Below are 15,984 nucleotides of genomic sequence, written 5' to 3' on the forward strand. Positions count from 1 at the left end.
AACAGGTGTTCAGCTTCCACGGCTGTGATTTGGGAGACGGTGGTGAAGACGTGGGTGCAGTGGACAGCAGCCCTCTCCATGCAGTATCGGTGGTAGATCTGCCGGTCCCCAGCTTCCTTGTCCACGTTAAACTAAAGAGGAAGGCGATACAGCAAAACTGAACCAAAACCACAGGACCTGGCATTGTGATGCCTTAGGAATGGAAGAGGGCAGAAAGTGCTCAAGCAAAACAAATTCCACACAGCACCCACAATAAGAGAAGTATTAGCAGGCTGCAGTGCAGAATCATGTTTTCCTGGCAGTGAAAACATTGCTGTTTTGAATGGTGGAGAAAATGTGATCTCCTCAGACCCTGCCTTGAGGAACAGTGTCTGGATTTTGTGCGATGACTGCACATTTTTTCCCTGACTAGGACACTCCCTGGAAAGGCCTTGGGGATGATGGACGTCTGAGAAGAGAGTGAGATTATGATAGCTGGATTTTGTGACTTTTGAGTAAGGAAGCGGAGAACCAGGGAATTTCTGGGGCAGACCAGGAACCTAGTAGGGGTTCAAGGGGGAAGATTCTTGATTCCTGGGCTATTTAAGAGCAGACCAGGAGCCTTATGACGACAGCCTGGGGTTTGCAGAAGAAGAAAACAGCAAGCCAGAGGTTTCAGCATCGCCTCCTCTGAACCCCATAGCTCCCTGCCTCAATCGCCTTTCCCTCCTGGCCTCCACAAGACTCACTTTCTGCAGGTTGTTGTAGAAGTCCACGCTGCCTGCACACAGGTATCGGCCAAGCAAGGTGGCGTGCGTGGTGAAGATGGTAGCCACCGGAAGCTTCCGGATTCGGCAGAGGAAGAGACCGACTCCAGACAACCATTCATGGAAATGGCCGATGATGAAAGGCTTTTCCTCACATTGTGCAGCAAACTGTAGAAAAAGGCACGGACAGAGAGTAAGGCCCGTGTGTGCGCTGAGAATGTTGTTGGGACCATATCTCCCCGTCATCCCTGGCCACTGGCCGTGTGAGCTGCAGCTAATGGGAGTTGGAGTCCAACAACATCTGGCAGGGCAGTAAGTCCTCCATCTTCAGAGAAAACAGGAGAAGGGAAAGGGAGGGAGCCGATATGATGTGGAAGAAGCGCATTTTCTTACCTCCCCCATAAACCAGGCTGTGAGGAAGCCAAAGAGCACGGCATCGTTGGCCTCTCGGTCGTACCAGGGAATCCCGATGGAGCAGCTTTCCCAGAGCTCTGTCTTCCAGCGGTCCAAGCTCCAGGCAGTTGCCCCAATATCAATGAGGATAACATACGGACCTCCCTCAATCAGCCAGCGGCCAAAATAAACCTGGACAGGTGTTAGATGTGCAGCAGGTTAGCCGATCGCAGGTAGGTACGGACTTGCACACAGTAAAATGCGACTCCTCCCCATTATCTACTCAAGTTCCCCTCAGTAAAATGCAAGCATTGCAGCATGGGTTTTGAATTTCAACATGCAAACTTGAAATATTTCAGCTTTGTTCCCAGTTCAAAAGCTCCAATTCAAAACGCTGGGCTTCAGGCTAATGAATAGATTTTTAGAGCCTAAGCATAGTATTGTTTGGAGCAAAATCCTGAATATTTGTACATGCACGCAGATTTTGGGATGGAAAATTTCAAGGAACAACTTATTTTAAAAGGGCTGAGGAGAGAAGGAGAGAGAGAAGTGGGCAGGGAATTAGAATTACGCAGAAAGAAAATGATTTGCACTGGGCAAGCGGATCACACGCAAAACTCCACCTTATATTTCTGAGCTTCAGCAGATGATGCCTGTAACATGTTTAAAACTTTCCTTTCCTTGTCACGAGGCCTAGAAACTTGCTTCAGATTTTTACAAGGAAGTTAAAACGCTTGGAGGCCCAAACTCTATACTAGGCCATCAAATTCTTCACAGAATTGCACAAGAGGCAGTCTTGGACTACAACTCCCATCAGCCCTCTGCACAAGAGTAACCATCATCTTCTATGGCCAATCTATGTATCTACTGAAAGAACTTATACACCTCCTGTCTGTTCTGCCAAGCCGCTTTGCAACACAGGCCTTACAGCCTGTCAACTCTGGTGAGCAGCCTCCAAGCTCTTGCCTTCCTTTGTGGAAGAACCCAAGGAGCTCAGGCTTCCATTTTTAACCCAGATTATTCTTCCCACCAGTCCCTTCCCTCTGCCCCTCCATTCCGGCATCTTCTCTCTTCTTGAACTCAGTGGGCCTCAGTGTCATTGGTCCCTCTCAACCGCCTTCACGAGGCAGAGTGTGTTGTGTATGTGCATGTCTAATTTTAGCCTGCGGTTCATATTACGCCCCCCCCCCAATCTCCATTTTGTGAAAGGTCTCGCCTGCGTGGTGTTGTTCTTCTCAGAGTTGCCCAAAATAACTGCCTGGACAGAAATGCCCAGCTGCCTTCATGGTCAGGGATGGGGTGGGGTGGTTAGCTACAAAGAATAATAATTACTTCTATTAGTTGCTTTCTTATAATTTTTGAAACCATTTGCATGAATCCAGCTGTGTTGGGAGAAAAGCAGATGGTGCTGAACAGGATCTTATGGGGAAGAATTAAACACTGATTGTTCTGATCACACTGATTGTTCTGTCAGAGCAAGGTTTTCAGCAGATAGGAGCTTAGAAACTTGAAAGGCCCGAAAGAGCCAGCAGTCAACTCACTTCTCTCCTCATTTTGCCACACACTCTGCCCTGACCCCATCTTGACTCTCTCTTGGCCCAGTAAGTTTGGGAGCACAATTCAAAGTGTTGGTGCTGACCTTTAAAGCCCTAAACGGCCTTGGCCCAGTATACCTGAAGGAACATCTCCACTCCCATCATACAGCCTGGACACAGATCCAGCTCCAAGGGCCTTCTGGCGGTTCCCTCACTGCAAGACGTGAAGCACAGGGAACCAGGCAGAGGGCCTTCTTAGTAGTGGCACCCACCTGGTGGAATGCCCTCCCATCAGATGTCAAGAAAATAAACAACTACAGTGGTACTTCGGTTTAAGAACAGTCCTGTTTATGAACAATTTGGTTTACGAACTCTGCAAAACCAGAAGTAGTGTTTGCAAACTTTACCTCGGTCTACAAATGGAAACCGAACAGTGGAAGGGCACCAGTGGCAGGAGGCCTCATTAGGGAAAGCGTGCCTCGGTGTAAGAATGGATTTGGTTTAAGAACCGACTTCTGGAATGGATTAAGTTCGTAAACCGAGGTACCACTGCACTTGACTTTTAGAAGACATCTGAAGGCAGTCTTGTTCAGGACAGTTTTTAATGGTTGATGTTGTATTGTGCTTTTAATATTTTGTTGGGAGCTGCCCAGAATGGCTGGGGCAAGCCAGTCAAACAGGCGTCATATATATAAATACAAACTTCATTCTAGGTCTGGCCAAACCACAGTACAGAACATCCCCAGCCACCATGACTACAGTTTAGTATTCCTGCTTTTTAAAAAAATTAAACGTATTTAGAATTCCAATTTTTCAGTTAATCACAAATACGTAAAAGATGGTAGTGACATCACCAGTCAGGTAGGCAGTTTGAGAATCAAGCTCCTATCCTACCAGATTTTTTTAAAAAGTAGCATAACTATGGGGAGAAGGACAGGCCTAGAAATCCAGTCCTATGATAGGGTGGGGAATCTTTGTCAGCCCAAGGGCCACATTTCCTTCAGGGAGGGCGGGCACATGCCAGCAGTGGGCTGGGCCTGAAGCAAAAGTGAGAGGAGCAATCAAGTTTCAGCTTTGTACACTAGGCTAGTTTCCACACACACTCAGAAACCCCTCTCTCTCCTCCATCCAGGGAAGCAAGATGCATTATCAGAGCTCAAAGATGCATTCCAGGCATTCCAGGAGGGTGCGAAGCTCATAAGGTGTGCAAATGAAGAGGCGGCCTGGAGGCCACTTTCTGCCCCTGGCCCCAAGGCTACAAGAATAAGAAATCCTATGGACACAGTATGCTTAAAGGACCCTCAAGATGTGAAAAGTGACTTGTGCCTGTCTCCTGTAGACTGAGAGACAGCATCCAAGATTGGAGTCTCCAGAGAGTGAGGAAGGGCCAGGCATGCCACCAAAACAGTTCAAAGCAGGCAAGGGGGAGAGGGGGAGAAGGAGAGGGAGTTGCCCAGCTAGTAGACAACTCCTGCAGGCAAAGGCTGGGCACTTCTTAAGTGGGAGCTTAGGTAAGAGTGGGCAGTAGTGAACAGGACTGCCAGCTGTGGGCTAAAAGAAACCCACAAACCTTGATGAAAGCAGCTTAATTATTTCTCTTTCACTTCTGGACTTTGGCTTAACAAAACATTTTAAATACCTGCACTGCCCTCCCCAGAAGCAGGCATGTTACATCCACCATAAGGAAGTTGCCAAGAATGGTGTCTATGCGACAGCACCTCCAAAGCTAAGAGTTGTAATGTAAACAGATCAGACCAAGGCATCCCATTATCAGCAGTGAGTGACCATTTAGATGCTTCAAGTAGGCTCACATGCAAGGCAGCAACAGACCTTTCTGCCCTGCAAGATCTCTAAAAAGACAGGTCTCATTTAGTTGTTGTGGCTCAGTGGTCTCTCCTCCTCCTTAGATTTACCTAAAACTATCCAAGCCAGGATCTTCCATCGCATCTTGCAGCAGATAATTCCTGCTGGTTAATCGCGTGCTAATTGAAGGAGGACTTCTCTTTTGTTTGTCCTGAATCAATTGCACTGCTTACTATGGGGGTCCTCCCAGTTTTGTGGACAGCCGTCAATGCCAGCAGCAGCTGCCACAAGGAATGTGCAATGAAAGTGCAGAGCAGCTCCACAATGTTTGGGGGATGAACACAAAGAGTATCTTTCTCTGTGTTATAGCCCAGCTGTCTTATCAAATTTGACCCCTGGTGTGATGAAAACTGTACCGGCAATTTTAAGGATAAAATCACTTAAAACTTGTGCATTTTTCTGCATTATAATGTTAGATTCAGGCACGACCCAGAGAGGCAAATGAGACCCCAACTGATAGCTAGTTGGACTGCTTCGATTCCACAATTCTGCCCAAGTGTAGATAAAATAAAGAGCTTAGTACTGGGTGCAAAATTCAGCATCCTGAAGGGTTCTGCTTTTATTTACAATGGTACCTCTAGTTGCGTTCCGCTCTTGTTACAAACTTTCAGCTTACGAATGCGGCAAACCCAGAAGTGTTTATTTCCGGGTTCGCCACGCGTGCATACGTAGAAGCAATCTGTGTACTTCGTGCATGCACAAAAGCGATCTAGTTGTGGACTTTTCGGGGTGCGAATGGCACCCCAAAACGGATTAAGTCCACAACTAGAGGTACCACTGTATTTTAAAATAAGTGTCTTGCACTTAGGGGGGTGAAATGGCCCACTCTTCCACTGGAATGGTGGGTGGGGGTGTGACAAGCAATACACTCCAAATGAAGAGAAAGAGGAATAAGGATGCGATAAGAGGAAATAAAATGACCCTTATTTTAGACCAGGGAACCTCATGTAGAGAGACATTAACCACAAACAATGGTGGCAAAGCAGGTTCTAGACTGTACCACTTCAGAGTGCAGAAAGGGGCTCACAAGAACTTCACAAGAGCTTCATCGGATTATTATTATTTTTTAAAGTCCTGCAAAATTAAATTGGATGTATCCTAGGCATGCCAGCTTCCTATATAATAACGATAATAATAAATTTTATTTATATCCCGCCCTCCCCAGCCGAAGCCGGGCTCAGGGCGGCTAACAAAAATACAACAGTACAACACAACACATATGTAGGAATGTTATTTTTTTCCGTGGGGGAGCAATTCTGTCTTGTCGGCTCCCATCTGCGGTCTGAAAAGGCACAGTACTGAAAGTCACATGACAGTCACAGTCACATGACACCCCCTCTGTTAGGAAGAAAGGAAGCTGCTTTATACCAGGTCAAACCTCTTGTTCATCTAGCCCAATATCTGCTACTCTGACCAGCTCTTCAGGGTCTCAGGAAGACGTCTGTCCTGACACCTGCTGCCTGATTCTTTTAATTAGAGATTAACCTGGCACCATCTGCATATACAGCATGTGCTCTACCACTGAGCTGCAGTCTCTGCCTCAAAGGAAGGTGAGGTGCTGCTGCAAGAATTTGGCCTCTGTGGACCCCAATTTGGCCTCCCCCCCCCCATTTCTTACCTTGCATCCTTTTGCGTTCATGGAGTCAATGGTGCGGCGGATGGCAGGGTTGGGCGGCTCTATGAGTTCTACCTGTGTGCGGACATTCAGCTCCAGGTAAGGCCCAATCAGGAAGTAATTCTCTCCCCACTCATCCAGTGTAATCTTGGCTTTGGTCTGGATAACCGTGTAGATCCCACCAACTGAAGGGAGAGAAGGGGTGGCATTAGTTGACCCCCTGTAGGCTGGAACCCACTCGCTCCCAGACATCAATGCGTACAAGCACAAAGAGGGAGTTTCGTCCACTTTCAGGGGTCTTGGCATTGGGTTGGCTTGTGACCATAGGATGCTGAATGTGAAAATTATCAGTGGTAGATTGAGGAGAGGCTGAAAGGAAGCACTTCTTCACACGATGTAGAGTTACGGGATTCGCTAAGACATGATATAGGGATGGCTGGTGGCTTTCAAAAATGGCAGAGAAGTTCATAGATTCAGAGTTGAGTAGGATCTCAAAGGTCACCTAGTTTAACCCCCTGCCAATGCAGAAAATCCACTGCTTCAGCATCCCTGCTTGGCTTCAACCTCTGCTTAAAAACCTCTAGTGAAGGAGAGTTCTCCAGCAGCGGCTTCTGAACTGCTGAAAAGCTGTGCCATCGGGAAGTTCCTTATAACTGTTTACTTGAAATCCCCCTTCTTGTAATTTGAATGTTAGTTTCGTTCCCACCCACCCAAGCAACAGATTTGCTCCATCATCTATGTAATAGCACTTCAAATATTTGAAAATGGCTATTGTATCGCTTCTTAATCATCTCTTCTTCAGGCTAAGCAGTTCATGGAGGATAGGTCTGTTCATGGCAATTAGTCACAATGAGTATATCCAGTTTGCACATTCATTCCACAATGGGGGACAACAGGAAGGGAGGGGCATTTTTTCAGGCTCTTGCGTAGGATTCCCAGAAACACCTGCCTGGCTACTGCAGAAAGTAGGATGCTGGACCAGGCAGGTCTTTAGATTAGATTCGATCTTTAGAGTTCTTCCTGTACTCTTGTGGTTGTACTGCTTGGATGTTCCTCAGTGAACCTATTTCAGTGCTTTATACAGTAACCTACTAACACTATTTCCCTTCGATAGGAAAAGCCCTTGTGCAATGCAACAACCTACTTTCGCTAGATCCTTAATCAGAAATGGAAGCATTCCAACATTAAGTCAGAAACATTAAGGGGAGGTTGGCTCGTGCATGCTCCCAATGGATGTCTGTGGCACAGCACAACAATTTCCACATGTGAACTGCAGGTCGAGCAGAATGGTTCTCAGTAGGGGCAGCTCACATGTTTGGCTCCAAATCATCACTGAGAAAGGATAAATCATGGCGGGGAACATGAATTCGTGGATGCCACAGAGATGCACTTACTTACACAGTGCCATAAGCAGAAGTAAGTAGCTTAGGAATATACAACTGTTTCAGTTGCATCTACTTAGGCTTAGGTACAGATATTAGGGAAGGGATGGGAATCCTATGGCTATTCAGATGTTGTTGGACTACATCTTCCATAATCCCCAAGCTGTGGCCGTGCTGGCTGGGGCTGATGGGAACAGGAGTCCAACAGCATCCCAAGGGCACGGGTTCCTCATTCCTCCAGTAGGGTATTGCTACACTTCCATAGAAATGTCTGAGGCAGAATTCACTCAGGGGTAGTGAACAAGCAGCTACACGATGCACACCTCTTCTGAATGGGTTCCTGTTTCAACATTATAACTGAAGAACACATACAAAAAGGAAGCTTTGAGATACCCTTGCGTCTGCTCACCAAGGCTTTTGGGGTTCTGGGATTTGCCAAGGAAAACTGGAATGATGCAAGCGCGACCCCAGCAGCCCAGGAGATGCGCAGATCAAAACTTTAGATCTTTCAGTTTGGAGTTGCCCCAAAGTACTTTGCTCTGACTCTGCAGACCCGAGAGAATTAAGGAGGCCATACACTTGCTCCAAGATTCCTGGCACCAATTGTTCTCTTATAACCAGTTAGGCGCCAGTTCTCTTCCTGGAAAGAGCACGAACTCTGCCATCACTTGCAAGCCACTTCGCCTACCTATGGTCCTGGCTGCCTCTGTCAAATGTGCATCTCATCTTGGCTCACTGCATCCCTTTCCAAGCTAGTAAATCGAAAAAAAGGGAGGAAAACCACCTACATGAATAATGTAGGTGAAAAGGCTTGGCCAGGAAATCAGCACTGCAGGATACAAGGGCCTGGGGCATCACTTCTATAAGGAGCAGGTGCCATTTTGGGGCTGGATAAATGCAGGCATCTCACATGGAATTTATGGGTGCACTGCTGCTCAATTTGGCCTCAGGCAAGACCTCAGCTGGATGGCTGCAAACTGAGGGCCCTGAAGGACAATGCTGACCAACGTCATCCTGTCCACTACCTGGACAACCCAGGTGCCCTAAACATAAGAAGAGTCCTGCATTCTGTTCAGTGGCTCAACCAGTTGGTTGTGGGAATCTTGCAAGCAGAGCCTGAGCACAAGAACAATCTCCCCTCTTGTGGGTTCCAGAAACTGGTATTTAGAAGAGGCAGAGCATTGCCTCCATCCCAGCTACTAGACATTGATAACTCTGATGCTTATGTGCCTTGAACAACCCCAGTTTCATTCATCCCCATGACCATGAAGCCAAGGCACTGTGTTCATCACTCCACAAATATACACAAGCCCTACTTTGAGATAATGGAAGAAGTACTTAATATTGATACACCTTCCAGACTTTCAGGAGCTGATTCGCTCCAATATTCTTCTGGCACACTGCTTCCTAGTAACTCCAAGTTGCAATCTTATGGGGTACAATTGCTGTATTTCAGAGTGTACAAGGACATAAATATGTATATATTAACTAGGGTCTGCCACCCCTGCTCATTCCACTTGCCAATCCCTTTGGCCAAATACCATTCCCCTACACTCTGAACAACCCCCTCCCTTTATATCTCACCCCAGTCCCTCATTTATCCCACCCCACAGCTTGCCCCTCCCCACAGCTTACCCCACCCCATAGAGAAGCTTGCTAAACCAGTATGTGAAGATGTGCTTAATGGGGAGGGGGAGGTGCTTCACACAGAGATTTAGCAAACTTCATTGTGCCTCTGATGGCGCCTCCCCTCCCCTCCCCCCACCCCATCCACCTATCACCCCCACACTTGCCTGCTTGGCTCTGCCTGCTATTCACCAGACTGGAGTTGTCAAGGCTCCCTACATGACAACAGCATTACAATTTTATGCATATAGGAAGAGACACATGCACACATAAAGAATTTCATAGGATACATTCGGATACAAATTCCAACTATGTTTTACAAAATCACAGTGCAACACTACGCCTGAAAGCAAGTCCCACTATATTCTGTGCAACTTATGCTCGGGTTACACATGCATAGGATTGCAGTCTTTGGCAGATTTCAGTTTCTAAGACCTGCCTCCTCTCAGATCCCCAAGGATCTTGGTGGAAGCAACTGTTTAAAAAACAACAACACACCAACAAAACAGTTAAGGCAAAATGCAGTTATGTAAAACGGTAGATAAAAAGCCATTAAAACTGCTTCAGCCTGCTTAGCCCAGTGTGTCAAAAGCCTGTCCTAAACAAATTCCAGAATTGCTCAGGATCCATCATTAGCCACCACGTGCCTTAGTCGTCTGGCTCTGCTGCATTGGTGACATGGCTCATGCTTGATCTAATAGTCACAATGGAGAGCATCTTCCACTGAATGCCCTAAGAAAAACAGCAGGCTTTGCAAGTTAAAACTAGCATCTTGAATGGTGTCCAAAAGACAATGTGGAGCCGGGACTGATGCTAGAGCACAACTGTAACATTTTCTTGGCAACCCACCCACCATCAGAAGATAGGCCTCCAAATTCTATATCCAATGGAAGTTTCCCAGAAAGTCATCTAAAACAGCCCCTTCTTGACTATACCATCTTCAGATACAAGACCTGGGATGCTGAGGTTTTTTTTAAAATGGGAAAGGAACTTGGACTACAAAAGGGAAGAAACGAATAGTGTACCTTCAGTAGCAACTCACATATTAAAGAAACATTATTGCCGTTTCCTGATATGTAACCATTAAAACCAAAGGCACACAGAGGAAAGAGAGAATAGGCTATGTTAATGTGACAGGGGCAGGCAGAGAAAGGAAGTACATGATGCAGAAGTTCAATTCCCCAACAAACAGAAGTTGCAACAGGCTCTTAATAGTTACCATGCTTTGAGCAGATGTTGCTTTACATGTTTATAATCCTGTGAGGACTAGTAGCTTGATTTTGCTTCAAAACCAAAGTCAGGTTTTTGTTCCTAGGCAGCATGATTCCAGGTGAGGTGGCTGAATCATGACACTGGATAGGGAAGGTTCTGACCTGACATTCAGAAGCAGCCACCCTCCTGCTTCTAAACAGTTGCCTATTTATACAAGGACGCAGCAACTTCAAGGACTGTGTGACATTTCAAGAGGTTCCTTATGCAACAGAATGGTGTGTGGGGTTGTGTGTGTGTGTGTGTGTATGTTGAGTGTAACCTGTGTGTGTGTGTGCGTGCATGAACATGGGGAGGTTGAGTGTAACCTTTCTGTGTTGGTAATATAGCTGGGGCATGCAAGGCACGTGCTCAAACTCTGGGGAAGAAGCCAGGAGCACTTTAACCTCCCAAAGGGTCATGTCCTTAACAGCGCACATGGGAACAGGTCCTCCGGGATAGTGACAGCGCTGGCAAGGGTCCAGGATTGAAAGGAGTCTCCATTGAAGCCCACTGCCCCTTGTACAAGCAGCACCACAGCCCCCTCCTTTCAACATCATTGCACCCCATGTTAATCACTTTATAGCCTGACAAAAGAGCACCAGGACTTCTGAAGCAAGACACATGGCAACTGATTCAGCCAGAGGGCACACTGGGTGATCATTCTACATTCTGACAGCTGACTGCACTGGGAACACTCAGAGTAACAGGGCACTACAGCCGCCCATCAACCCATATTGCATTAATATAAAAGGGGAGGCTTTATAGCTAGGAGGAGCCATGCACAGTCATAGGAGGAATAAGGCCTAAGCTACTTCCCAGACCTGTTGATTGCAAGGAAGAGACCACAGAGGTCCATTATAGGAGGAAGGGGAACCCCAGAGAAAAGAGGATCCCTGACTTTCAGCTTCCTTTCCTCCGACACCACTGTTCCCCAAACAAGTGCCCTCCAGATGTTTTGGACACCAGCTCCCATCAACAAAGTAAATGGTCAGGGGTGATGGGAGCTCAGGTCCGACAACATCTAGAGGACATCAGGCTGTGGGAAGGATACCTTTACCCTTTCCAGCAGGGATGGGGAACCAATGGCCCTCTAGAATGATATTGCTGGACTGCAACTCCCATCATCCCTGGCCAGCATGGCTAATTGCCAGGGATGGTGGGAAATGTAGTCCAACAACTTCTAGAGGACTGCAAGCCTGCCTCTCCTGCTTTAACGTCTAGGCCAGGGTTCCCCAAACTTGGGTCTCCAGCTGTTTTTGGACTACAGTTCCCATCATCCCTGACCACTGGTCCTGCTGGCTAGGGGTGATGAGAGTTGTAGTCCAACTGGTGTAGGCTATTGGCTTTCAGGACTCAACATTACTTTGCTTACAAATATCTCAGCAAGGCGCGTTCCCAGTCCCTCCTTATGCTCACCCACTAGTCCCAATTCTGCAACACCCCCACCAAAGAACCTCAGGCATTCCGGTTTCCACTTGCCAACCTGCTCGAGCCCACCAAACATCACCATTTTCCTTAAAAAAAGAAGAAGCCTGAAAAGAGATTACATCTTACCTTTATTGGCCACTTCCCAAGCCACCTCAAAAAGGATGGCATTTTCTAGGTCGAGTTCATCATCCCAATCCTCCAATCCTGTCAGGGAGGTCACTGAGAGGCTGCGGGCGAGTGGCATGGTGCCCCAGGGGTTGAAAGTGAGGACAAGGGGTTTCGGGGGAGGTCTAGGTCTAGCCTGGAGGAATCAGAAAAAGAAGGTCATGTTCTATTATCTATTATTGTATCTATTGTTCTACTATTCTATCATGCCTGGAAGGGTCTCCATAACTGGTGAGAATTTCAGGGTTCCCTGAATTCTAAGCATCCAGTTCTCTCAATGTGCTTAAATAAAGACCCCTTCCTCCTCAGATCCTAGAATTGTAGAGTTGGGGCAATCTAGTCCAAGCCCCTGCAATGTAGGAATCCTTTCAACCCTCCTTTTTTCCTCCTCAGACTACTTGGGAGTCCTGGCTCCCAGCCCACCTTCTCTAAACCATTATAAACCAAGTTTGGCTCTGTGATGGAAAACCTCCCTTAGGTTTGCCCCCCCACCCCCGTTTTGCTTCTAAAGAACCCAGGAGTCCACGTTCCTGCCTCCTCTCCACTACCACCACCCCTTGATCTTTTCGAAGGCTTGCATTTAGTCTTGAGTAACAGCAACAGCTGAAGGAGGGGAAAGGGTAAGATGGGAGGTCTGCTTTCCGACTGCAACATTTAAGAGCTGGCAGGGCGGATGGGTGCATTTTAGAGAAGCTTGAAAGGAAGAGGGCATAGAAATCTTCTGTATCTGAGTAGGAAGGAACAGGGGTCCCGATTTTTCCTTCTAAGCAATAGCTAGAAGGAAACCTATGCGAAGAGAAGGCGGAGTGCAGGCCTCGCTTACTCTGCAAGAGACTCTGGACAGCAGGCTTGGGATCCTTCCGGGAAGCGCGGAAAAGACTAGAATATAAGAAGGAACGTAGCGATCCTTTAAGAATCTTGCTAGGAACAGGGTGGGGGAAAGGAGAGCCTATTAGATTTGGGATCGCAGGCCTCTGGGAGCAGAGGTACAAGATTTGTTCCTCAGAGGTATTGGACGAGGGCTGTGCAAGGATAGGGAGGGCGAGAGAGAAGGAAGGGAGAAGTAACTGTCGCAGGAATTTTGTGTGTGTGTGCGTAAAGCATGCAGTCCGGTTCCCATTGGGAATCGGGGGGAGCAAGAAGAGCTAGATACAGCATGAAATGAAAAGAGTCCTAGGTATAGTTATGAATAAAGCTGGGTCACTGGCGATTAAAGGAAAGGGGGGTCCTCGGGAGCGCCCGGGGGAACCCGGCTGTGCTTACCTCTCTGCAGCTGAGGACAAACTACTTGCTCGCTCCCCCGCACCTCCTCCCCCTCCCCTCCAGACCCTCCTGCTCAGAGGCCACACCCCTCAGTGGGCGGGGCCACGGCCCAAGGCGGACTCGCCCCCCTCGACAGGGGCAGCCTTCTCATGCCTCCGGGGTTTCTTTTCCTGCTTCTGCCCACCCTGACCTACGTTCCTTTGCCTCTCCGGCTTTCTTGATTGGCTGAGGGGGAAGCCTCCCAGCAGGCTCGGCAGCGTCTCGAACGCGTCGGAAAGGAAGAGAGGTTGTTGCAAGGTCTTAAAGGGGAAGTGTCGGCAGTGAAAGGGAGGAGGGGTTGCATTGGCGATGGAAGGAGAAAGCCGAATGGGAAAGGTGGGGGTGCATAGAATATGGGTACAGGGAGAATCAGGGGCGAAAGGGGGTTCCAGGAAAAATATAGGAGGCAATTATGCAGAATAATAAAAGAGAGCTTAAGGACATACTGTGGGGCAAAAGGAGAAAGTCTGGTTGAAGGTGAGTGTGGGGTAATGATAGAGAAGGAGATTGTGGGATATAACAATGGAGAATTTGAGTAAAAGCAGAGTGGGGTGGTTTGAGGGTTAAAGTGAGATTGTGGTGTAAAATATGGGGCTAATGACAGAATCAGGTAAAAGGAGATTATGGAATAGATGTCGGGATAATGATGGATAATCAGGGTGAAAGGAGATTATGGACTGATTAACATCTTCCTCCTTCCTCCCAATTCCTTTTGTATCATGCATCTTATTACTGATCTTTGTAAGGAGCTCTGAGAGCCTGAAGTGAGAGGGGGAAAGTAATTAGGGCTGCACAACTTTTGATCAACTAGGCTGAATCCTGTTTAGCAGCTGTGTATGACAGCCCACTGAGGTAAAGTAAACTTTGCTGCCTGCCTGGGATTGCAAAAACAGGTTATCAGTGGGAAGCAACTAAAAGGCATAAAACGAAATATTACAAATGGATAAAAATAGATTGCATCATTTTGTTGAAATATCTTAACCCATTTGCTAGTTTAACCTCCCAAAGCGAGACAGATGGGTCTTGCAACACTTCGGAAGTTGCTCGATCTTGGGTGTTGGCAGGACTCTGTGAACAGGGGATTTTGGATGAAGAGAGGCACCCAAAACAGTTCTGCTGGCAATCTGGCTCAAATCAAAGGACCTTTAAGGTAGCAACACTGTTTTTCGGAGTAAGCCTCATTCAGCTCAGCAGGATTTACAATGTAGATAGGATATTAATTTTCTACAGTATTATCTTTCCTTTAATTCCATTAAGGAGCTCATGGGTGCTTACCCATCCCATTTTATGATCACAACAACCTTGTGAGGTAGATTAGGATAAGGGATAGTGACTGCCTGATGTCTGCCTTAAAAAATTCAGTGACTTGTGATTAAAAAGAAAGACACAGGGGGAAAGTGTTGGACGTCCAACCACTGTTAAACTCACAAAGACACATGAAACATTTTCCTCTGAATTGGCCTGAGTCTCTTGGGGTCAGATTCGTTAGTATCTGTTATGTGTTTTCTAAATTCACTGTTCAGATTCCAGTTTAGTGAGAGCTTGTCAGAGATTTGAACAATTTACTGTTACCATGTAGCGTGCTGAATTATTCCTCACTGCGATACGTAGAAAAAGGGACGGACGGAGCTACAGGGACACGTGCATAACCTCACATTGTCAATGGCACCCTTTTTGACCAATAGGATCTCATTAGGGCTTCGACCAATGAGCTTTCACGAAAGAATTCCCAGGCTGGTAATGGCGCGGCCCATATAGACCTGACTCTAATCAAGGAGGCCTGTATTTGTTGGATACAGACAGTTCGCGCTTTATGAACGATAACAAAAGTACCCAATCAAACATGATAGCTGTTAAATCGACAACGAGCTCGCCCAATAAGCGCTTCTGTTGAAGAGAAAAGGCTATTGCTAATCCCTAAGTGATATCTTGCCCTTCTCAAATAGAATTTGACCTTGGCCATGAAGCATTACAACTTTTAAATCGTTTTATAATCGTTCCCGCCAATAATTGTCATAGAGATCCGCCAGTAAGTGAATGAAGGGCGCTATGTGGGGATTTAAATGTGTGAGTGACTGCCAAGGCGGCCAATGGCCATTAGAGAGTCACTTTATAGGCGGTCTCTTCCTCATCTCAGCCAATCGATCCGATATTCGGTTTTTTCAGGACGGCTGTCTCCTAATTCCTTAAACCATCCGGCTTTCACTCTGTGCTGCTGGACTTTCTCATTCAGAATGTGGATTCCTTTTCGGGATCCCGCTCTTCCCTTGTCACGTTTCCCTCGTGTCAAATTATCTGAAGCGACTGAATTTGAACGCGAACGCTCTTATTTGATTGCCACTTAAATGAACCAATAGCTTCCACGTTTGAGAAGGTGGGACGAAGAGAAAAATCAATCGCTACTGAGAAGACGAAGGCCTTTATCTTTGAATTACGCTTAGGTACACCGATAGCTATTCGTCTATCGCTGGTAAAAACCGCCTCCCTGCTACGATTGACGGCCATTTCCCCACCTCATCTCATAGCATTTAAAGCTCATGGAGTGGAAGCAACGCCCCCACCGCTGATGGACAACTTCCCCTCCCGCTCCTTTGGATCTTTTAGCCTCTGGGAGGCGCTCAGCGCGCGCGCGCGCAAACAACCGACCAAGAAGCCGCTCTGCCTCTCCGAGTTGGTCC

General features: G+C 47.1%; 1 protein-coding gene across 4 annotated transcripts in view; it reads right to left on the bottom strand.

Moving 5' to 3' along the window:
• Positions 1-15,974, bottom strand: part of GYS1 (glycogen synthase 1) — a 29,674-nt gene extending 13,700 nt beyond the window's left edge. Inside the window, exons 1-6 of one of the 4 annotated variants that reach the window (XM_083580218.1) lie at positions 14,879-15,974; positions 11,966-12,140; positions 6,156-6,337; positions 1,140-1,331; positions 729-914; positions 1-131 (exon numbers count right to left, since the gene is read on the bottom strand). The exon at positions 1-131 is cut by the window's left edge and continues 14 nt beyond it. In XM_083580218.1, coding sequence (XP_083436344.1) covers positions 1-131; positions 729-914; positions 1,140-1,331; positions 6,156-6,337; positions 11,966-12,140; positions 14,879-14,881 — 869 coding nt within the window. In that variant the 5' untranslated portion in view covers positions 14,882-15,974. Of the gene's footprint in view, positions 132-728; positions 915-1,139; positions 1,332-6,155; positions 6,338-11,965; positions 12,141-12,827; positions 12,881-13,267; positions 13,486-14,878 lie in introns of those variants that run through there. The other 3 variants (XM_083580219.1, XM_083580220.1, XR_014540729.1) reach the window with 3 other exon arrangements.
• Between the last annotated feature and the right edge of the window lie 10 nt (positions 15,975-15,984).

This window comes from Podarcis filfolensis (assembly GCF_964270895.1).
Source record: "Podarcis filfolensis genome assembly, chromosome: 13".
NCBI classification, from domain to species: domain Eukaryota; kingdom Metazoa; phylum Chordata; class Lepidosauria; order Squamata; family Lacertidae; genus Podarcis; species Podarcis filfolensis.